A 24,353-nucleotide genomic window follows, 5' to 3' on the forward strand; every position below is an offset into this window, starting at 1 on the left:
TATACATGCAAAACGTGGGCGCCTCCACAGCTTTTTTTTTTTCTAGAAGCCATCTGTTTGCAGTGACGACATGACACATCCTGTGTGCAGAATCGTTTCTCTCTTTTGACAGAAAAAGGAGACTCTGTGAGGGCCTTTTGCCTCAACGTCTCTCTAACCCTTGTGCTGTCCTATGACCCCACCGTTACATTGACGTGTTGTCCCTACCATAATAAAGGTGGAAAGATTTCATGTAATCCATGGAAACCAGTGAAGATCACAAATCATTGAAGAAAAAAGGTTCAGTGCACTGTCTAGTGGGTCCAGATGACCCAACTCCCAATGTTAAAGTGACTAGGACAGCACAAGGGCTAAACTGGTCAGGAAAGTCAGACGTAAATCCTAATTCTCTGTAAAAAGGATCAAGGAGACACATTGTGCCTTTCTGAATAAAGAGAATCTTTCCTCCTTTGAAGATTTACGGCCACCACAAAACACGAGGAGAAAAAACAGAAATTTCTTTGATGTAAAGACGGAGCAAAGATGATTTAGACTCCCTGAGCAATCAAGTTGGTTAATTTTCTGCATCAGAAACGCATCCTTCTAATCTGCTGGATGCCTCCCCGTTAATCTGGCTCATTTAGTTAGTTGCATGTTGCATGTCTTATAGTGTTAATGATCTGAGGCTGCAAGGCAAACTTGAAAGACCATCAAACAAATCAAAGCTCCCAAAAACACAGATGTTTAAAATACTGTTTGGTGAAGTATCTTACTTTGAAAAAAAATAGTTTCAATCTCTTCCAAATTTACATGTTTCCATTAGTTTGATGCTTGAAGAACCTCCAAGTCTTCTTAATTTCAGAGGAAAGGTTTATAAAGGCGCAAATTACTGACCAGGTGGATACTGTAAATATTTTTTTTTTTTTTGCCTCCAGAATCCTCAGGCGTGTTTATTTATTTTGCATTTCACCATTTTGTTTTCTGTGAAGATGTGGACACTCTTTAACCCTTCAACACCCTGTTCAACCAAACGGTAAAACACATTCTGAAAACGTGTTTTAAAAACACGGATTGTGTGTCTCATTTATTCTTTTTGTTTTTGTTGTTAAAATGGACACCCATTTTGTAAAGTTTTTTAAATTACTTTTTAAATAAGAAGTATTAAAAAAAGAAAGTTATTCAAATCCAAGTTTAGGTTAATTCGGAATCCAGAAGCTAAACATTAATGGAAAAAAAATATCTTTACTCCTTTACACACTATATGTAATTGAACCCCTTTTGCAGGATTAGAGGTTTCTATATTTATTTATTAACAGATTTATCTGTTGCTGCATCCCATCAAATTGTCAAAAGAGCAGGATCAATGGAAGTAACGTAAGGTGCAATAGCAAATCATTTTCTCTATCATTTGACAACCTCTGGCAAATTGCATATTTATGTTGAAGCGCTTTACAGTGAGTTTATAGAAAAAGTTTTCAAAAATTAATAGCTAGTAAAAACTACCTGACTCGAGAGAACGACTTCCGGGATTTGATCAGCACTTTCTGCTCATAGTTGACGCCACCGGCAGCTGCTCTGGAGGAGAGCACTTCGAGGATTTCATTTTTTTATCTGTCCATCTGTCAGGGCTTCACTGACACATTGAAAATCTGTCAGGCCTTTGCAGAGCAGATGACAGTCTGACTCAGTCCTCTCACAGTAAGTTTAACTCATTAACGATACGTTGGAAAAATGGAGAAAAGGTCATTTTTCAGCATTTTACAACAGAAGCTGCAAAACAAATGTGTTTTTAATTAATCTTTTATTCAGTGCATATCCAAAAACTGTTAAATAAAAATAAAAAACCTTTTCCATAAACCGTTCAGACAAAACATTTGCCGGCTCAGATAGCCAACATGGTGGCTAATAATCGATCAACTCTACACACATCTGCAGTTCCAGCTCAATAAATCTTTTCGCACTTTTTAAAATAAATAAATAAAATATTAAAACTACTTAAACAAGTCTTTTTTTTTCAAAAGGTTGAGGTTTTGCAGTGCAACAGTGAGGTGGATGAAGTGAATAGTACAGACATCTTTAAAGAGGATCACACCATCACTCAAACCTAAAAGTGCTCAACGAATTGAACCTAACGGAACCAAGGCGCTGCGTCTGAAAGTGCTTTTAGCCCTGCCACATCAGTTAAGTGCTCTCAGAAGTAAAAGACAACTCAAAATGAATAAATGAAGAGTTAAAACTGGCTTTTCCTGTAAACCCCTTGGCTTAGATCCCACTTCCTGAATGCGGCATCAAAAATCCCATCAGTCTCTGGTTTAGAGCTCGTCAAAACGAAAGCTCCACCGTGGTAACGTAACCTAAGGGATGGGAACTCTGGAACGTTCTACCGGTAACCTTGTTTTCTGTGAGGAGAGGTCAGAGCTTTAAACAGTAGCAGGTAATTGGACTCGAGATCGGAGCCTCAGTATATAAAATACATCCTCTTTTGATTTGCTAAAAGACGCAAGACTTGTAAGTATTTCTCAGTATTAAAAATAACTTTAGGCACTCTTAGTGTCTTTACAATATGACGAACATCATGAGCTGTCATTGGTCCGGGTGGAAGATCAGGATGTTTGCCTGCTGAATAACACGAGCAGATCTGGCGTAAAGTTTGGACAAATGGTTCCATTCTGTACTCAGACGGCGTCACAACTGGCACTTTCTTGGTCCACATCGATAGTGCAGAGCCAGGTCGAAAATCGTGAGCCCTTAGCTGGAAGAATCAGCTGACTGGAATCACTGGAACACTCTGACGCCTTCACTCGCTGGTCTTCGGGACAGAGGGGGTGGACTCGGCATAGTCCCTAAAACAGACAAAACAAACGCTGTTTAGCAGTGATCTGCACATTTCTCCCATGTGTGAGCCGTCGGTTTACCTCATAGGGTGGACAGGCCACTGGGGCTGCACTGGAGTGGGCAGGGCAGAGCTGGGGCTCATCAACATGGCACTGTAGATGTTGGCAGCAACCACCAGGATGCAGAGGAGGATGGGCCCAAATATAGCTCCTTCAAGCCCTAGATAGTATGCTCCACCTGCTACTGCCAGACCCGTCAAGTAAGGATGTCCGCCCCTTCACAAAAAAAACAAAAAGAAAGAAAACATTTCTGATGTTTATCATGTGGGAGAATCGGTGAAGCCCACAAGAGCTGAAGAGGGACTCTGTTTGTTGTTCAAATGTCGCCCACATACCCTGATATATCGGAGTAGATGGCGGTATCTACGAAATACGTCGGGAGCAGGTGGCAGATCAGGAGCAGCACGGCCTTGACGCCTTCACCCTGCACCAACCACAGGTCACACACAGCCGGCACAGCCGCCCAGTACGTCCCCAGGAACGGCACGGCCCCCAGGATGGCAGCCAGAGCTTCAAATCCAGAGCGGGGAAGCAGGGGGGGTCAACACAACACTGTTTTTTGGCTTAGCAACTGCATAACAAACAACATGGCAACTCACCAGAGGGAATGAAGACGATGTTGATGCCAAAGATGGTGTGGGTGAGCCACGTGTAGAGGCCGTAAAAGCCGGCCATTTTCAGAGAGGCGTCAAATACTCCTCTGGAAAACAGACGAAAGGTCAGACGGAGCGACCTCTGGGGCGGCTCTTAGACTCAGCAGCATTTACCTGATGGCCTCTTCCACAGACTGACCAATTATATTAGAGGAGGGTCCAGGCTGGGAGAGAGGCGTCAGGCTGATCACCCATTTGACGGGTTTGTAGTATTCACCGCTAGAGCTCAGGAGGTAGAAGAGGGTGGTGAGGAAGATCACCTGCACAGGAAACGGCACAGAATCATTTCCATCCATTTCAGAGTCTTCATCAGCAGAATTTCAAGTGCATAAACACTAAAAAGATGCAGAGATAGAAATGCCTGATATGAGTAAAGCTTCAGGACGGGCTTCTTTTTTCAGGGTTTCATACCAAACTCAGTGCAAAGTTGAGCAGCGCAGTGCCACTGTGGAACAAGACGGTGAGGAGGGTGGTGGTCGTGGAGATGAGGAGGCCGACGTTCCTGCTCATCACTACCCACAGTGACTCCAGGATCTATAAGAGCAACGCCACAACAGTAAAATATCCACATCTACAAAATCAATATCTCCATTTTACCAAAACTCACAGATAGCAGAGTCTCAATATTTTCCTGAAGAAAGGAAGCAATGTCCTTCCAGTCCAGGATGTCCCCCAGCCAGCTGTTGTGTCTCTGAATCATCTTGTGCCCACGAAGGCGGCCAGACTGGGTCACATTCTGCAGCGGAAAGTGCTGGTTATTGGATCACCCAATGCTTAGAGGTTAAACAATGTCCACTTACCTTCACGAACCAAGAGTGGTACAGTCTGTCCCAAAGCTCCAAAACCTGCTTCTCAATCACTGCCGTCTGGTTGGCCTTGTCTCCCAGCATCTTTTGGAGCTTCCATCAAAAAAAATATCACAACCGTTATCGTCAAAGCTCAGTTCTAAAGCTACGTTCACACCGTCCTCCGCAACCTGCGTTCAAGCGACAGCGTTCAATGAAAATTCTAAGTAAATGTGCGTTTCAGGCTTCCGCAATCTAAACTCTCGTGTTCATGCGTCTCCACAACTGTTGAGGGGCTCTATGTACCATGGGCTAAACATGTGTTCAGGAACGCACGCCGCATGCCCAGTCTGGACGTAGCGTTATAGTCAAGCCCAGAATGACTCAAACCCCTATCAAATGTTGGATATGTCACTTCGAGTTTAAATGTACAGAAAAGCTGAGAATTACTTCTTTTCTCTTGCACATCGTCTTGTTACCTTGGTGGTTCATTGAGAGTATTTTTTTAAGTCAAACTTTGCCAGTTTCAATAATTTAAGACTTTATTGGCTATAAAAGAAATAACTCCACTTTAGAGCTCCCACCTTCTGTGTTATCCATTCTCTCCCGTGCTGATAAACATTGGTAGCAGCTGAATTCAGAGCTTTCTGCACAACACGAGCTTCTGGAAGCATGCTGGAAGGAGATGCAGGAGAGTGACGAATCGTTTAGTAAAAATAGGAGACACGCTGGAGTTTGAAGCAACAGAGAAGTCACAAAAACTGTCCTACTTGGCCCATTCCGGATGGTTAGAAACTGTCTCGTTGATTAGGTTACTGGTGACTTCGATGATGTGGACACTTTCCTGATGGACCTGGAGACAGAACAGCATCCTTGTGACTGTGTGAACCATCCCTGGAGTGAAGTATCTTATCGTACATACAACATACCATAGCAGTGAGCAGCAAAGCCATGAGCAGGGTCCCTGTAACAAGGAGGAAGATGATGAAGATGCTGATGATTTTATCCAGTGATCGCTCCAGCCAAACTATCATCTGAGTGCAGGAGACAAAAACGGAGAGGGGAGTGTGTTGACACAAAAGTGAGGAAGTTCAAGACCCACAGGAATCAGATACATGAAGAAACCTGTGTTCTTCCCATGACAAAAAGCTTTTTTGAATGTTCTCTTTTGCCAAACAGGATCAGAGGGTTGAGCACTCTATGCACCAGTCGATCTGTGCACACATCTTTTGTGTGTAGATTTTGCAACATAAATCTAAGAATGCCTTAAACGAATTGAGGCATAAATAAAAGGATTAGGATTTCTGAGATTAATCGAGGAAATCTGCAACAACTAAGAGAAGACGAGAAGTTACACTTTTAAATCAGACTTCAATTCAATTCTGTCAACATCTGGACTCTGTCGTGAAGGCAGCATCCTAAAGGGAGGTCAACCTTCTCACATCTTTGACATAATAATTTTTCAAGTTTGAGTATTTCTACCTTCCTGCCCAATTTTCTCAGTTTTTCACACCTTTAATCTCAGAAATATTTTGAGAATAAAAGCCCTTTCACGCTTTAAAAACAACCGATCGACAACATTTACTGTGAACGTTTTGTTTTCTCCACAGCTGGTGTCAGATGTGTCCACCTGGCTGTGAGACGGTATGCTTCTTAACTCAGGTTTCTCAATGCTCTAAACTGCATTTACAGTCCATTAGCAGCTTCCCTCTGCGTTTGGGATCACAAGAGGACGTCACAAACGCATCAAGGGGTCGCAGTGAAGACAGCTCATGGGTGTGAAAGGAAGGAACATTAGATGCAACTTGGTCAGATGGCCTGGTCCTAAAGCGCTCATGTTACATGGTTGGTTTCATGTCAGTTCATGGATACAATACAAATGTTAATCTTTTGTTCTCAAAAGGTTAAAGGTTAACTTAGCAGACCATAGATCAAGTTTAAACCCACAACGGAGATGAACGTCGGCTAAGAAACACCAAAACAAGAAAAAAGCTTTCCTATTATCAATAAATGTTAAAGATGTTTAACATGTTTGTGCTCAGAAGATTGTCTTTTCTCAGTATCATACATGGTTTAAAAAGCAGCACATCTGTGAAATGCTCTATCCTGCTCTCTCCACATCAGCCATGTCTCTCCATGCAGCTCACACACTGTCAGGACAAAGCTGTCGGCTAGATCAAAGCAGGATGAGATACAGACGAGGCGGAGGGATCAACAAGTCCCGCCCACCCGCCTGACTGCAGCTTAAAAAGATATAATAAAAAAATCAAAGCAAAAGACGGGAAAGCAGTGAGAACAGATGACAGTGGATGGGAGAAAGAAGCAACAACAGGGTGTCCCCACTCATTCATAAAAGCATAGGTCATTTATATTATTATTATTTTAACCTTGATTTTCTTTTTTTTTCCTTTTCTTTTTTTTGCTTTCTCTCATGCTCAGACACTCATTACCTGCTTGTTAAGCCAATGCCAGAGCTTGGGAGGGAGACAGAGAGACATTGGGAAGATTATTACCATTAATGTGTTCAGCGTCCATCACATGTACCCATAAAGCAAAGAGAGTTTCAGTCTGGGTACAAGCAGCAAAGGGCGAGACGGCGAGGACTTTACTGCACTGAGATTAAAATAACATCCCCGAAACAGACATAACCCCCAAACCCTCCCCTTAAAATCTAAAAGGCAGAAAATACACCGCTGGTAAAACCGCTGATGTGTTAAGTCTAGCTTCAATTGTTTCTTTAAGCTGATGAGGCTTTTTTTTTTTTTTTTTTTTTTTTTACAGCTGAGGAACATCTTACTTCCTGTTTGCTTTGCTGCATTCAAATGCTCCAACTATGCCAGTTCAACACAGCGCTCCATGTGGACAGGACTTACAAGTACCGGTATGTAAAACTGGACATTGGGATTTGAGAATCACACTAGAAACTAGCAGAAAGTCTTAAGTCTGGGTTTTAAAAAAATCTATTATTCAAATTAATCTTCACCTACTAGATGTGCGGTAAATTGGATTCCTGAAATATGTGGATCCATTTTTCATTAAAGATTCCTTTTATTTATTAAAATATCTGCTTTTCTGTTAGTTTTTAGAAAGTGTCTATTTGCAGGTAATTTTTCGAAATACGTGCGGCCAGGCCTGAAGTTTTTTCTTGGACCCCGAGGAAGGGTTAAAATGAGGATTACCGCTGCGTTTAGGGTTAAACCACCAGATAGATGCTGAGCCCGCGCGGCTGTTGCTGCTGCTCACCACTCCTCCAGGGGAGGGACATATGTGGAGAACACATTTTACACACCTAGGTGCATAACATATTATGGGACTTTAACTTTAAGTTTAATTATAAATATACAACCTTGGACGCACTTAAAATATAGATGGGTCAATGTTTGCCTGTGTGTTACCAGTGTGCATTTTGGCTGCACGTATTTCATGTGGCCAACATGAATTTCCGTCACTTTTTGTCCTGGTTGCACGTAAATACAAGGGAATAACATCAGCCTAGTTTTTAATGTAGGAATTTGCATTCATTCATTAAGGAAAGTTATGTTTGTTGTGTTTAAATCCCTAGCAATGTGAAAACTTTTTCACAACAGAAACATTTTCTTTCAATAAATAGATTAATAAATCATAAATTGAATTATAGAATGTTGAATTTAAATTGAATTGATTCAGAGGGTTTGGCAGAGGTTGGGTGGCCCAGCGTGACGTTGGATAGGGGTGTGATGGAGGCGTTACCTTGATGTCGACACGCAGCAGGAATTGAACCAGGCCTTTGATTGGTCCAGGGAGCAGGGCATCTTCCCGTTCACGTCCAAACTTCTCCAGCACCACCCACCACGAGGTCAGAGTGCGCTCGGCAAAACTCTTCAGACCGAAGCGGACCGCCAACTTTTTCAGCACCCACACTAACAAAAAAAACAATGAAAGAAACGCACATGAAAGCCGTGGAGCTTAACCCATAAATATAGATGGGTCAATGTTTGCCTGTGTGTTACCAGCTACAGGGATGGGTAGCAGCTTTACAATCCAGAGGTGGAGCCACACCTGGACCAGAGCAATAGCCCAGACCAGCAGAATGAAATAGATATCACTGGCTCTACGGGAGCGCTTGTCTTTGTGGAAGAGGCTTCTTGGTAAAGCTCCTCGAGGGAAGCCGGGAGTCGCAGGAGGCGGAGCTACTGGGTTGACACCACCTTTGTGTAGATGAGAATCAGGAGATGGATATGACAAAAACCAGTGATTAGAGGTTTTTTTTCTCAAAATAACTTTATGAGAATCCCATTTGACAACAACAAACTATCCTGAACACTAATTGTTAGGGTTGGGCGATGTCCCCTAAATTGGCCGTTGACGATGTTTGCTGTCAACCATCGGGATGGACGATGACATCGTGGGGGGGGGGGTATTTTTGCATTTTTCGTTCTTATATAACTGCTATTCGTTATTTTGCTTTTTTCATTTTATTTCCCAACTAATGGTTAATCCGCGATGATCCAGTATAAACTGAGGGAAGTGACTTTAACAGAAAAAGTAACAAGCAAGATAGAAAAGAAGTAGTCCGCTCCCGCACTTAACTGGCGGAGTGGACCGGCGGAGTGCGGATTTACAGCTCTGTGTTTGATGGGGGGGGGGGGGGGGGGGGGGGGGGTACATGAGCGGTATGTGTGGGAGATTTAAGACTGCGATCCGTCCCGCAGCTCTAGGGGGACGAGCTATCAAACTCAGAACCGGGTCTAAAAGTGTGTCTGAGCTCAGATCGTCAGCAGACACACAGCGGTTTAAGCATCAAAGCAGAAATGTCGCTCAGTCCTTAGAAAACATTCAAACAATCACGTGGATTTGTGTTTCCAGGCCCGTCCCGACTAAATAAAGGCTGATGTTATTCTTACATGTTTACGTGCAGCCAGCAAGCAGCACCACCCAAAGCTAATGTTGTTAGCCCGTGTGTTAGCATACTGCTAATCCTGGCTACGTTCAGAAAAAGCACTGACCACACGGATTAAAATTAAAATGATGAGCGAACAGGTGTTTCATAATAACCGTAACATTATTAAAAGCACGTTTAGAAGATCATCTCGTATTTTAACGAGCTGACATGTCAATATATATAGCCGCTCGGCGCTGTTATCGTTTTGTATTGAATTGTTATATTCAATAAAGTTTGGAAAAAAAGCCGCTCGGGGGAACTTGTATCCTCTTCCGGTTTTCAAACTGCGCATGTGCGAATACTGCGCATGTGCGAATGATTTATTCTGACCGAAATTGTGACCTTAGTGAACGTTTTTACATTCTGAAAACATTTTTCTGGGCCCATCTACACGGTTGGATTCTAATCCGACCATTGATCCCATCAGGATATTTTGTACATGTAACCGCGGCTTATGGTGTCGACGCGCAACGTGGCGAGGGCGTGGCATCACGATGGTGGTCTCTCCATCGGGATGTCAGTCACCCATCACGATGGACGATGATATCGTCCATCGGCACAACCCTACTAATTGTCTCGATCACCAGACACTTTCTGGACTCCTATATCAGAAGACCAAACTGAAACTAAAGTGGGATTTATTACCTGAGGTGGAATTCTCACTTAGTTCTGCTTTTGGTTGGAAGCTGCTGCAGGAAATGGCCATGTAAATTGTGTTGGCAGCAAATGACAGCACCTGGCCAGACAGCTCTCCTGCAGGAATTTGACAGAAAAAAAAATAAACAAGTGCTGACAAAACTGCAGCAGGTCTTTCTATCTTAATCAAGCAAATCTAAAGAAATCCCTGATATTGAAGGTGAGGTTAAGATGTGAAAGAAAGAAAAACTGAGCTTTAAAATACGTAAGGAGAATTTCCAGAAAAAGTTGGTTTGGCGGGAAGAGCCCATCTGGAATATCCTGCAGGGTTTTGCATTTTAGAAGCACTTTGACTTAAACAAGTACTGCTGGTTTAGGTTAGCAGTGGGTGTAGATGAACTGAGGAGCGAACGTCACCTCTGCCAGCGACGGGCGGTTTCTCCTGGGAGCCAACGATGAGAAGAACAGCCACAACCACAAATATGGGCACCCTCCACGAGCCAGTCAGAGACACTGAAGCAGAATCGGAGAAAAACCTCATTACAATGCTGCATTTTTAGTCAAGAAAAAAATGATCAAAGTTGAAATGCCTAACTTTGACCCTCAAAGTTTTCTATATCCCAGTCCGATCATCTTTTGATCTATTTTCAAAGCGTTCCCAGTTTCAGCCAAAATCAAAAACCTGTTGTTTTCTAAGACATAGTTTCTGAATAGTTGCAGAAGTTCATTAGAAACTCACCTCTGACGTGGGCGGGAGCACAGCCTCTATTGCGCAACACCAAGATCATCGGGTGCCTTTTGATTATGATATTTCAAAAACTCATTCTAATAATGTCATTCTTTATGAACTATTGTAGACATTTTGATGATGTGTCTTTATTTTCCATATAAATGTATTCTTTGCGTCTGCCTTTCGTTTAGTTTGTGTCAGTATTTGACATAAAGACAGCAGGTAATACAGGAAAACGGCTGTGCTTTAAGAGATCATAAATAAACAATCCATCATTTAGAAAAAAAAAAATCAGCACAATGTTTTTTACCCATTTCTTCAGACTAAAAACGTTAAATATATTGGTGCTGCTCTATTAATGTTTCAGATCAATTTACATTTAATATTATTTATTGATTGAATTATTTTTCTCAGCGTCAAATGGTTCAGTTGGTCAAAAATGTTCTTTTCTGTTATAGACTATAACAGGGTTTCTGTGTGGCTAAATAAAGTAAATATTTGTTGAAAGTGGATTTAAATTGTTTTTTTCTTTTCTTAATGTTTAAAGTTACAATTTCAGGTATACTTACACAATTTTTATAGATATTGATTTTATTTATAGTCACCGCAGAGAGTGGGGGGGGGGTGAAACATTTTCTTTTTCCTAGGGGGGGCCTTGCAAAAACCAATTGAGAAGCATTGCCATAAGAAGACATTAAAAACGTGACTTTCATTGTAGTGGGTCTTTAAGGAGAACCCCTCTGTAAGAGCATGCAGTCACACGCCTTACATGTGCTAAAAATACTGCTGACTTCCTCATCTTACTCTGCACCCCTGTCTGTTCTCTGGACTTGTAAGGACAGAACCTCCTCATCACTCCTTCACCCTTAAATAAAACATGCTTGAACAGAATTCCACTGGAGCCCTTCGTTTTCTGCAGGCTTTCTACGCTCGGTGTGAAAAAAGCTGAAAAATGTTTTCCCCTCAGAGGCAGAAAAGTGTGAGAAAATGGGTTTGAACAGGTCCTCCAGACCGCCACACGTACCAACAAAGAAGAGGAGTGCAACCCAGACAGGGACGGCTATGGTCTTTAGGTATCGCTCCGTTTGAGGACTCCACTTGAAACAGACTGCCAGCAAGTAGCCAAACACCACACTGCACACCTGTAATATGGAGGAGCAGAGATGTCAACAGAAAAAACATTTATATTTTACATTTTGATGGGGTGTTTTAAGCCCTTTTACATGAACAACCATAACAGATCTTAAAAAATTAAATATACTTATGTCAGTTGCTACCAATAACATGCAATCTGTCATTTGGACAATTTCAAAACATTATATTCTGACTTTATGTTACTTAAAGGCTAATCTTTTTGTTGCTCTTCATTTCATATGCTCCATATTTAGGATTTTTAGAACTTCCTGTTGGAGAAAATCTTGTTTACAATCATGTGAGCTGGTTCTACACCAAAGCCATCTTTTGCTGTAATTCAATATGTCGATTTTCTTCCTATTTATAAAAGCAGGCAGAGTGCAACACTGTCTTCAGAGAAAGCAGCTGATCATTAAGGGTTGAACACAAATTACAGGGAAAAAAAGGGCTCCAGTCTCTGATGCAGTAATAAAACAGTGTTGTATTAGAGGCTTAAATAACAGGAAACAGGCCACATGACCCCAAACAAATGCAAATTTTGACGTGTTAAAGATTTTTTTTAAATTAGTGTTTTGCAACAGCAGTAACGGTCACTTTAACTGAAACACATTTTTTGGTGTTGTTCAAAAATGTGTTAATAACGTTGGACTTTTTACTAATAGTGTAAAAATATTAGAAAACGTGCAGTATTATGTTAATAACCGGCATGGCCGGCCCTTGACTCACCCACACCGCGTGGAAGCAGTCCAGAGCGGTCCCGATGACCCAGCAGACGTGCCCGAGGATCACCTGCACGCCGATGACGCTCCAGGACAGGTAGAGGACGTAAACCAGCGGCGCGCCGGCACCGATCACCAGCAGCACCGTCAGCCTCTTCAGCACCAGCCTTCCCATCGCCTCCACCCCGTAGTTGACGCACCACACCGGGACCAGCAGGGTCCCTACCACGATGGGAGTCCCGGTGTCCTGGAGGCCGCTGAGCCACGAGCGGCCCAGGCGAGCGAGGGAGTGCTTGAAGGGGTGGAGGAAGGTGCCGCACAGCACTGCCCAGAGCAGCGGGCGGAGGAAGGCCTCCAGGATGAAGTAGACCAGCACGGCCGCCCCGCAGCAGATCGCCACGAAGATCATCGCCCCGGTGTTGTAGAAGGCCTGCTTGATGTTTTTGTCAAACTTGAGGGACGAGTGCTGGGCCAGGAGCTGGCTCATCATGCCGACTGCAGGCTGGACGCTCTCGGAGAAGGAGACGAAATGAGGCCGCTCGGTTTTAGGACTCTCCGCTGGGGAGACGGGGCCGGGGGCCGGCAGCGAGCCCTCCTCGTCTGCCATGTTCCTGGCGCTGCGTGTCCAACTGCTCCACCGGGGACGGATGACGACACATGACGTCACCCCACGAGGACCATGGGAAATGTAGGACAGTCATTTATTATTAGTAGTAGTAGTAGTATTAGTAGTTGTAGTAGTAGTAGTAGTAATAATAATAATAATAATAATAATAATAATAATAATAATAATAATAATTTCTTATTTGGATGATCATTTATGTTTACTTTACATTTTCTTTACGTAGTCTTTTAGGCCATTTTTAAAATTGAAATTGGCTTTTTTAATTTTTGCTGTTTACAATATTTTTTTAAATAGATATATGTTTTACTTTTACATATGTTTGCATGGTTAAAAAAAGTCATAAGCCTATTTTTTATCTTTCCTTTATTTGTCTTCTTTGTGTATTAGCTTTAATTCTTGGTTGGCTTTTTGTACTTTGACAGAACATTCCTTTCAGACTATTTACCTTCAACATAATATCAGACAACTCATCCATCCATTTTCCAAACCTGCTTAAATCCTTTCAGGGCCTTGGGACTGCTGGGGCCAATCCCAGCTGCATTCAGGTGAAGGCGGGGGACATCCTGGACAGGTTGCCAGACTGTTGCAGGGCCACACTCTCACATTCACACCTTGCAGCTCTATTAGGTACCTTATTGGATTATTAAAAGGCAGTTATGATTCAATTTTACATGACTCTCTTACTCTCATTGACAAATTTATGAGAAACACAATGAGTTTATTCTTAGAAAACCTGATATTTTTCTGTTTTTTTTCATCTAAAAGTAAGTTGTTTTTTGTCTTGTTATTAAAAACAAGAAAGGTAAGGTAAGCACATTTTCATAGATGATGTTTGGCATTATACTGGTAAAGTGACAAGGCAATTCATGAATCCACAGTAGTATTGTCCTTTATACTTTCTTAAACTTTCATTTTTAAAATGTTTACCATTCCATGAAAACACTGTTTGGCATTTTAACATATTCAGATATTTTCAAGAGGAATTGCTACAAGAATAACTTTCCAGGGAAGAAAAAAAACTTGATTCCTGTTGCATTATAGTCCACAGTTTGCTTCAGGCTTGTGTATCCGTCCTTATTGCAGCCACAGGGCCAAAATACTGTGATAAACAAACATTCTCTGCGGGTGACAGAGAATATTTGGCAGTTGTCCACATAAACATAGCAGGCTATCTGTGCCGGAAGTGTCCATGTGAGCTTTTTTTAATTTCCTTTCATCCTTACAAAGTCTTTGAGTTTTAGCCAGGTTCACCATAAATCATCACTCAGCAGCCGGTTTTCCGTCCATGGGCTTTTTTTTGAGATTTCATGCAGTGTTTTGAAGACTTGTGAGATTTATCTATGGGTATACAGAATCTAAAAAAGAAGCTATCCTAAACTGTTGAAATTGCTAAACTTTTCTTAACTAGTACTACTTTAATATATTGTCTATAAATGACTTCTCAAGAGTATTTGTTTGACTAATTGTCAGGAGCGTTTGTAGAAGTAATATATTCTTTTCTGTCATTTTTTGTGCCAAGTGTGCATTTTAGTGTGGTTCCAGGTAGAAATGGGAGCTTTGCTTCTTATTGCTTCATTTCGTTTCTTCTCTGAGGCCTTCACTGCTTCCTTATGGGGTTCCCATGAGCAGATAGAAGGTGAGAGCAACAATAAGCAGTAGGCAGAGGGGGGAGCTGAAGGTCTGATAAGCTGTGCAGGGCATGAAGATGTCCTCGTACTTATAGATGCTGATCATGCGGTCGCTGACTGGAGGGCTGTCGATGTCGTGCCTCGTGATAGAGCCTGTTGGAAAGCAACAAGAAGGTTTTTGAAAGTGGACAGCAAAAACAGCCAAAAGCTTCTGGCTAGATGGCTTACCTTGAATGGCAGGGCCCCACGCAAACAAGTAATACCATGACAGGTGGAGGTCCACCAGTGTTTCCTCTCGGGGAACGTATAAAGGCCTCTTGAAGCGGCAAGTCACTCGGTTATTCTCAAAAATTCCCTCTTCATCCCGAGCTGGGTTTCTCTTGATCTCTTTGGCCCATTGGCCAACGTTGTAGAAGTGATGAATCCGTACGCGTCCGTTATCATCATGCACGCACCCCATCACATCATCTCCCCCCTGCAGGAAATGAGGTTGATCAAGGAAGTTACATTCAAATTTTTGCCTCGACACAGCTTTTAGGAGGAATCGATGAGTTGAAAACTCAAGAACTCTGTCATTAAATCCTGGACTTCTCCCTGGTTTTATTCTTTAACACATGAAGTTTTTATGAGTCTTTAGTCACTTCTTTTACTCCACTTTGATTTAATCAAACCTCCAAGGGCGGTAAAAAGCTGCATTCTCAAAAACCATTTAAACCACAATGACACTTGACAAATTCACGTTGCTCTTTCTGTAAATGTAGGTCAATCGTATGATTTCTGGTGGCACTTTACCCTCAGCTAAAAAAATTTTTTTAATGATTTCTTAAATAAAAATGTTACTGTTGGACCAAAGTTCTTTTAATGTGAAAGCCTTGGACTGTCAGTCTACAGGCATCAATTCAGGGTTTGTTTAACCAGAAGTTCAGAAAGTTCCAAGTGATTGTTGTGACTACCAGCAATCTCTGGACCTAATCCCAGCCCATCAAGAGAGCATTGTTGGATCCCTTATCAGTAGTATGAGGTGTATCTGACTGCCAGCATCAGTGCTTGCTTTTCTCCACATCATTTAGACTTACTGTGCAGCAAGGGTGCAGAAAATAACACTCCTAGTTTCAGGCACAGAAAATGTACAGCTTTGATTTTTCTTTTACGATTTCTGTATTTGTAGGTCTCAAAACCAAGATAAACCTAAGAATTGAGAAACACAAAAAAGGTTCATAGTCATTTCTTTGTTATTGTTAATTTACTCATTTTCCAACTCTCATTCTTTGTATTGTTGTATGAAGCTGCAACTGTCCAAAACAGTCACCAAGACATGCTCTCCTGTTGTGCAGTTTCCATACGGGCCACATTACTGATTACAGTCCCAACAAACAGAGATAACATGCCATTTCTCACCATTTTCTTGTCAGATGAGAACCCCACAGCCACCCATCCGTCTGTGTCGGCACTCATCTCATACTCCACGTCTGTTCCAATGCGTCGATAACTTAGGAAGTATTCACACGTCTCTGCGTCACACCCTGGTTTTCCGTATCTGAATGCAGAAAGAGGACTTTTGTCATGTCAGAGGAACTACATACGCATAGAAATCACGACAATATTGCAAAATAACACTTTGGTTAAAAACAAAAGGGAACTGTTTGGATAAACACGTCCCATTTGATGCTTTTTTTTTTTTTAAATTACAGTCTGTACAATAATCCACAGAAATTACATTTGCGGGAGTTGCAGCAAAATTTGTCTCACCTGATACAGCCCTTGGTTACTCCACAGTCGCTGACTTTGATCTTGGCAAATGGGTCGACTGGTGGGGCGGTGGGGAACGGATAACCTGCAAGATGGAAAATCTGTCACCCTGTTGGTCCCACATAAAACGATGGAGTTCAGCCAAACAGGCTCAACTCAGCAGAAGCCATCTGCACTGTGGGGGTGTACACACTATAATAACAAAACCGCAGATTTTACAAGGACAAATAAACAAATTGGGGCAAAATAGTATTTGTTCTTCAGCAGTTTTGCTTGTTGTCCTGCTTAAAAAGTTTAGATGGGTGTAATGTTCATGTACACTTCAACTGTGAGAGACTGAAAGAAAAGACATAATCACAGTGTATACATTTTGAAGAATTTATTTTGATACTGATGCAGAAAATAAGTATTTAGCTCCAGAAATGGGCAAAAATTCTATTCCTCAGAGACCTGTTACTTCTTCTTCAAGAAGCTCTTCAACACTCGTTACCTGTATTAGTGATACCTGTTTGAGCTGACTCTCTATATAAAAGACACCTGTCCACACCCTTAAACAGCCAAACAGCAACCTTTCGACCATGACCAAAGAGGAGGATTGGAGAAGGTCATGTGGTCAGATAAAAACAAAATGGAACTCTTTTGGTATAAATCACTCGCTGTGATTGGAGGAGAAAGAATTCTGAGTTGCACCTCTAGAACACCAGACCCACTGTGAAGCATGGGGGTAAAAACATCATCATACTTTGGATCTGCTTTTCTGCAAAAGGGGACTGATCCATATGAAGGAAAGGAAAAATGAGGCCATAAATGGCCTCCATCAGTGAGAGCATTTTGGCTGAAACCTTCCAGCAGGACAATGATCCCAAACACGTCACTCTGAAATACAATTCTGAATTTAATCAAATACAAAGGGTCGTCAATTCTATTTTTTAACAACAAAAAACACTTTGACTGATATGTACATTCAAATAGCAGCTCAGAATAACATGCTTCCAAATTTCTGATAAACTAATACCAAGTAAATCTTGGTTGGGTGTCATCAATGACCTATATTTGAAATTTTTGTTATGGAGGCTTTTGAAGAAAAGCCTCTACGAGTTATCTGTGTTTAACCACATTTATTTTATCCTTTGCCTGTTATTTAAAAACACTACAACCCACAACATTCCTTAACAAAAAAGTAGAACACTTGAAGTTTATTTTATTAAGTACAATTCAATATAGGTATAGGAAGTACAGAATACTTCCTAAACATATATGGTCTGTTGTAAACCTATATTGAATTGTACTTAATAAAATAAACTTCAAGAGTTCTAAGTTATGTAAAAAGGTTATGTAAATGTCAGTTATCATTTTTCACCCTTGTTTAGGAGTTATGGTTAAAGTTAGTTGGAAATCATTTTGACGTCAAAGCTATGAGAGGAGGGAGCTGTCCTTGGTGCTGAAAGGCCTGCAGCCCATGCAGGTAAAATGCAACATCAATAATCAGCAGTGAGGGGTGGTGCTACAGAGAGAGACTGTTTGTCTTTCTTTATGCCCCAATAGATCCCTACCGTCATCAGATAGGTATCTAGACTCCAGGAACTCAGAGGCAAAAGTGCTGTAGGAGTCCTTGTGAGGCTCCTGGTGGCCCGGCTCTCCGTGTTCCCCGTGGCCGCTCCGGAGCGTTCCTTCCTCGGTGGGGCTCGGCTCGACTCCCCACAAGCTGCTCTGGAAGAGCAGCACCGACATCTGCAGGAGTCTCCGCAGCGACACCATGACGAATTCCAACGATTTTCAGACCCAATTATCCAGAACGAGAATCAAAGAGGACTCTCATCACTGCCCAGATTTCTGCGAGCTCACATGCGTCCATGGCAGAGTCCCCGAACCATCCCCGCATCCCTTTGGTATGATTCTCAGAGGGAACGCAGGGCCGATCACCGTGAGATCACGAGGCTAATCCAGCCCTAGATTAGCCAGATTTGTGATTTTATCATCCGACACGCACACATAATCCCCCCGTTAACCCTAAAGATGGACGCCCTTTGGTGGTTAGTTATTTTTTTTTATGTTCATCAGGAGGATGGAGAGTGTCCCCCATTCGCTCTCTGCTTTCCGTCCTCAGTCAATCACAGTTCCGTCCAATGAGCGCACGCAACGTACTGTTCCCGCAAATCAATTAGAGCTAAACAACCGCACAACCACGCTCGTCAGATATTGTTACAGCTACTTAATGTGTTTAGATTTTCATTTAATGTAAATGTAAATGTATTCTCATTTTGGCTTTGGTTTTTGAGAGGACTATAGAATATAAAACTGAGCTCACATGTTCTAAAGGTAATAGATCTTATTATCATGTATATCATGCATAATTTCACATTTTGAGCGAAAAAAAATGTTTTTAAAAAACTATTATTGTAATATACAATTTTAACGCTAGATGGCGACATCTGTCCATTTCTCCCCTCTCGAACAGAGCTTGAAAATGAAAACTCGGATTTGCACCATCCCCCCACAGAGCCCTGGTTCAATTTTCTGTTCGGTCACTGTGTGGAGTGTGCATGTTCTCCCTATGTATTTGTAGATTTTGTTCTGGCACTCAGGCCTCCAGCACTAGACATTTTAGTATTAGGTGGATTGATAGTAGTTTTATGTAAAATCAATCACTACAAAATGGATGCCGATACATGGTCATGAGTTCGCCCGTTGTTAAAAAATTAGGGAAATGTTTAGGCATTAAACAGAACATATTGAACACTGAATGTTTATAACTGCTTTAAAACATATTGATGATTTTGAAATATTGTACAATTTGAAAAACATGTAGTTTAAGAACTAATCTCACAGGAAACCTTTCATGAAAACAGAGATTTGATCAAAATGTTTTGGGTGGTTTATAGTTTCACTACTGTTCAAAAAGGGCTAAATATGGGATTACAAAGTGCACTTCTTACCTGTTTCTGTCTCAAAATTAGTTTTTGTAAAACACAGACAAATTAAAAAGGACCAATAAAGTAGAAAAATGTGCTCATTTTACTACACGGGAATTCCCAAACTTTTATCTTTTGTCTTTAACCACAGTGAAGAGGGGGATTTCCATTGAAGCATGTAGCAACATCTTGTGGAATCAGATGTTGGAAAGAAATTAATCTATCTTGACAGACTGAAATCCAAAAACTAAAAAGATATCCAGACTAAACATTGTCAAAACATTAAAGTCATTTGGACACAGAGGTGTAAATATATGCAACTGTTTCTTCAAGGCAAAAAACAAAACATAAAAGCATCAAGTGCACAACATAAAATTAAGCAGCTGTACATTCATTATGTACTTCAAGTTTTCATTTCAAGTTTTTTATGCAGACAAAAATGCATTTTTTTCATGTGTTTGTTGAAGAGGATTATATTTCCATCGTTGTTCATGCTTGTGAACTGCAGGTGGTGCTGTTGTTACACTGAGTTTTGTGCTGACAATTGACAGGGTCTGACAGGCTTCCTTAATCACACACATGGACAAACTCACAGCTGGCAGTGTAACAACAAATAATAACACAAGACAATCATCACAAATACAAGTATGAGCAGCTTGATGTCTAATTTAAGGACCCTCGGACACACAGAGCATGTGTCAGTGTGTCATTGTGCAGATTTGCATGATGCATGTAAGCTTAAGCCGGATGCACAACATACGTGTGTGCATATACAAGAGTGCGTGACCTTTAACCCTCCTGTTCTTCACCCCGCCGCTCAGTGCAGACACATATCAACCTGATCAATCGCCTCTCTTGGTCTCGATCCGCCCAATTATCTCGTGTTTATCCTCTTATTATTTCCACCTCTACCTCAGCCCTCCCTCTCTCCGAACCAATTACCATTCTGTGTTGGGGGCAATGCTTGCTGGGTAATGAGGGACTCTGGGCATACCAATCTTAGCTTAATAGCCTTAAAGGGCCACTCATTAACACAAACACTCAAACTGTCTGGCACACACTCGGACACACACGTCTGTCCCCGTACATCATGCCACGGAGAGAGACGGAGTGACAGAAAGAGAGAATGAACGGGGGCCTTGATGGAAGCAGTGGGAAAGAGAGAAGAATCAGACAAGAGTGTGTGTGTGTGTGTGTGTGTGTGTGTGTGCATTGGGGGGGTGTCTTGTAAATGTCAGCGGTGTGTCTCTTGGGTCTGAGAGATGGGTTGGTGACAGCAGAACAATGGCTGCAGGATCCATTCAGAAACACAGCTGCTATGAGAGCAAGCTTAGATCTGTCTTCTGCTAAGTTGACAGCCATCATGTTTGCAGACACAGCTAGGCTCATATGTGCAGGCACACTCATATGGAAAAAAAAAAGGAGAGTATGGATGCTTTTTAACCGCACGGGCACACAGAATTAGCCCTGGATGTTACGGAGGATCAATAGCATTGCCGATGGCTTAGTCAGAGCTGTCAGTCAATAAGGCTCTGTGGACGGAAACCTGCCTTTAAACTGCTGAGCTTCTTCTCTTCACTCTGTCAACTCACTGAGAAAATCAATAGAATGCAAAAGCAACGCATGATCTAAACCGAAAAATCAAAAGCCTGATGTCATACAGGCCTTACTGGATGAATGCTTGCTGGGAGCACCAAAAAAAAAATCATAAGGAATATCAAACCCCAATTAAAAAAGGCTAATTTCTTTTTATGTTCTTTTCTTGGCCACTTTTACACTTTCCCCTGCTTCCTTACAGCCCCTTACAAACCCTAACTCTAATATTATCTGTGCAAGAAAAAAGACGAGCAATATAGGAGCTATCCACCATATAGTTTCGAGCCAAATGCCAGCTCAGACCAGGAAAATGAAGACGTACATGGATGTAGTTGTGGATGCATCCGAATGGAGCGGAGCAGGGAGCTTGTGGCCTGTCAATTGTAGTTTTTACGCAACATCGAAGCTCTTTTTCAAACAGCATTTTTTTCATCTGCTCCTGATTCACAACTTGAACAAGGCAATACTCAAAAATGCAATTTTAGCCTTAATTATCTTTATATGCGTCCTCCATCATGAGGAAAATTCCATAGAAACATGTTTAAATACACCCAAAACACAATTTTCATCAGAGCGAACGTTAGTGAAAGCAAAAGAGTCACAAAAAGGAGACAAAACAGTACACTCTCTGAAGTGCTTCCAAATTCAAAATGTGACTATTTTTATGAAATGGGAAAAAAATGTCACAGATTTATCGTCATCAGTCACAACAAGAACTCTCTCCAGCTCCTTTGTGAAGAAACCAGATCGCTTATCGACTTGGCTCTCCTCATAACCCCAAGCTATTACCTGTAGCTCCCCCTCTCACCCTCATCCAGTCGGACGGATCTCGCTGCAGGCCGCCCCACACTCAAGGATTCATTTAAGAGTTGTCAGAAATCACTTTACTCACTGTAAGCAATATTGACACGATCCTCTGTCTGCACGCACCCCTCTGCTTTACACCCCCATCCACCCTCACATCCATCTCACCAAGTAAAGCCCTCTCACACATTCAAGGTAATTCCCTGTAACAGTTGGATCTGAGCGATGGCTCGTCCGTGTTTGCTCTGATTTGCAAACGCGGTTTGGTTTGTGTCGTTTGTCTGTTGGGCTCCCAGTGTGTGCCAAAAGGCTGAAGGGATGCGCTGCTCTGATGAAATGTTTGCTTTGGCGACGAGGAGGCACAGATGAGCCATCGATCTGCGCTCATTAAACACCTCTGAGTGTGACACACACGTTCATATTCACAGCTGACAAACACACCAACTTGTATTTCTTCTCTGAATTTATTTGAGGTCCTTCCGCCCTCTTACACATCAGTTCCTGAGAGAGGGACTGTCAGGGCTCGCATTGACGGCTGACTTAAAGTTCCCTCGTCTGTGGGCTCATGCATTGAGCTGTAGTCCAGCTCTGTCTACATATAGAGGCCAACTGGCCCTGGCCTTAAGCAGTGATTATAGTGGGCAGTGGGAGTTGGGGGGGGGGGGGGGGGGGGCTACTGTCATTAGCCTGGTTAATCAGAACCATGCTCCAGGTTAAGCTTCACAGTCTCCAGAGACAGACTGATGAACATGGAGCTGTGTCCAGCCTGCAGTTCTTGGGTCTGGGCTCCAGCGGTTCTCCTGCCCCCTTCCTGGTAATCTATACCTCTCCCCAGGAGCAAAGAAAGGAGGCTCAGCCTCCTGGACTCCACTGACACACCATGCATGGTAATGAGACACAGAGAGTGACACACTGTCACACACACACCTGTTCGCACACACCCACACTCAGCAGTGAGGCAGTGTTAGCGATCAGCACTGAGTTTTTGAGTTTGTTCTGCTGGGCTCCTCAATAACGAAACCAAGCATCTAAATGCTGAGCCGCTCCTGTTGGTGCATAAACCACCAGCTTATGGCAGAAAGGGTGCAAAACCACCACAGGGAATGCGAGGGTTTAAACAGAGCCTCTGCAGATTCCTATGGGACAAAGAGGTTACAGCAAAGTTCCAGAGGGGGTATCTCTGCCTCTTCTTTCCCCTGTGAGCTCATTAACCCCATCATAACCCCCTACCCGGTTTATCCATCCCCACCCTCCTGCAGACTGGATTGTCCAGTGGAATTGAGCATTTTGTGTGAGCAGTAAGATGAGTTTAAAGGATGAAGTTGGTCCTGCGTGCACCGGGATTTCCCGACAGACTTGAGTGCAGAGGCAGGCGCAGGGCTAAAAGGCGAGTGGAGGAGGTTAGAAAATGGCCTTTCAGGTGCTGCAGTGCATGATCTGGTTTTGTTTTGAAGCTTTCTTTTTTGTGCCCTGTGACCCAGATGGGTGGTGAGAGGTGCAGACAAAAAAAAGAAAAAGAAAAAAGACAGAGAGGAGGTAAATAAAAGAAGTTTTCATTTAAAAATGAGTGTGTGCTGCAGAAGGACCCCAGAGAACCACAGAATAGGATGAGGTAACAAAGAGACCCATCATCAGCTTAGTGAATGGATCTGTCCATCTATGCCTTTTATCTTCCTGGGTTTTTCTTTTTACAGCCTCGCTCCCACTCCTAATCAGGTTCTCATTGTGCCATTAGCTAAACCTGTAGTCTTAATCAGCAGCTTGGCATGGACACCATCACTATCCGCTGCCCTTCTCACAGGCACACAAACACTAAATAAACACATTTTAATGTGACACCAATCATGTCATCTACTCAATGGTCCCTCCTCCCCTCTCTTTTGTAGCCCACAACTCAAACACAACACACGGGAGGTTCTGCTCATCTGTCCATCAGGGAGCCAACTCTCTGCCAGCTTGTGTGTCCATGTGTGTGTGCTGGTGCCTTTCCAGAGGGGGTGGGGATGCGAGGGGGGCGGGGGGTGGTTTTAACTCTGGAGCCTAAATCACCTCCAACCTCAAATCTCTGCTGCATGAATACTGTGCACACACAAAGCGTTCCTTTCTGATATGCATGTCAGTAAGTGTGTATTGATAACAGTCATTAGCATATTTATGATCATTGCCAGCCTCTTATTGTTTGCTCGCTCCATTAATCTTCATCTGCCGCCTGCCGACTGACAGCTCAATCTAGCAGGCCATCGTTGGGCACCGCGTCGCTGATGTACGCGCATTGTGGATGCACAGTTGTACACAGAGCAGCTTAACAATCGAGGCACATTGTCCCGCACACCTGCAGGCATCCACACATCCATCATGATTGGCATCCCCCCTGTGGGTGTAATCACCAGAGGTTATCCTCCCGAGCTGTGTGGGGATCTGCTCATCCTCACCTGTGCAGCGCCGAGGATTCACACCCACAGCCTGCGAGTTCCTCTTGGGCCATAGGGGGGAATTGGCACCCTTCGATCAGAGTACACCGTGTCAGCCTACTTCTGCATGCATGCAGGCATTGGTGTGCATATCTGAACCCTCAAACCATGAAACCA

The 24,353-nt window shown here is 42.6% G+C and overlaps 2 protein-coding genes and 1 long non-coding RNA gene across 4 annotated transcripts; 1 reads left to right on the forward strand and 2 right to left on the reverse strand.

Moving 5' to 3' along the window:
* Positions 1 to 1,761: 1,761 nt before the first annotated feature.
* On the reverse strand, positions 1,762 to 13,088 carry tmem245 (transmembrane protein 245). Of its 2 annotated transcripts, XM_004078112.4 has the most exons (18): positions 12,459 to 13,088; positions 11,623 to 11,740; positions 10,286 to 10,381; positions 9,878 to 9,985; positions 8,301 to 8,498; positions 8,041 to 8,210; positions 6,762 to 6,785; positions 5,241 to 5,345; positions 5,082 to 5,164; positions 4,896 to 4,986; positions 4,327 to 4,425; positions 4,134 to 4,262; positions 3,938 to 4,060; positions 3,641 to 3,786; positions 3,473 to 3,573; positions 3,209 to 3,383; positions 2,895 to 3,089; positions 1,762 to 2,822 (listed from the first exon to the last, which is right to left on the reverse strand). In XM_004078112.4, the coding sequence occupies exons 1-18, from the start codon at positions 13,056 to 13,058 to the stop codon at positions 2,777 to 2,779; spliced, it is 2,607 nt and encodes an 868-aa protein (XP_004078160.1). In that variant the 5' UTR covers positions 13,059 to 13,088; the 3' UTR covers positions 1,762 to 2,776. The 2 variants fall into 2 exon arrangements, with proteins under 2 accessions (XP_004078160.1, XP_011483528.1); XM_011485226.3 differs by lacking the exon at positions 6,762 to 6,785.
* LOC105355928 lies at positions 13,055 to 13,746 on the forward strand. The gene is made up of 2 exons (XR_910242.2): positions 13,055 to 13,139; positions 13,583 to 13,746. It is a non-coding gene; the product is annotated as an uncharacterized LOC105355928 (long non-coding RNA).
* Positions 13,747 to 13,943: 197 nt separating this feature from the next.
* On the reverse strand, positions 13,944 to 18,558 carry frrs1l (ferric chelate reductase 1 like). The gene is made up of 5 exons (XM_004077862.4): positions 18,007 to 18,558; positions 16,454 to 16,538; positions 16,103 to 16,241; positions 14,933 to 15,179; positions 13,944 to 14,857 (listed from the first exon to the last, which is right to left on the reverse strand). Exons 1-5 carry the CDS (start codon positions 18,209 to 18,211, stop codon positions 14,685 to 14,687), a joined length of 849 nt encoding a protein of 282 aa, XP_004077910.1. The 5' UTR covers positions 18,212 to 18,558; the 3' UTR covers positions 13,944 to 14,684.
* Positions 18,559 to 24,353: the final 5,795 nt, after the last annotated feature.

Source organism: Oryzias latipes, chromosome 16, assembly GCF_002234675.1.
Source record: "Oryzias latipes chromosome 16, ASM223467v1".
Taxonomy (NCBI): Eukaryota; Metazoa; Chordata; class Actinopteri; order Beloniformes; family Adrianichthyidae; genus Oryzias; species Oryzias latipes.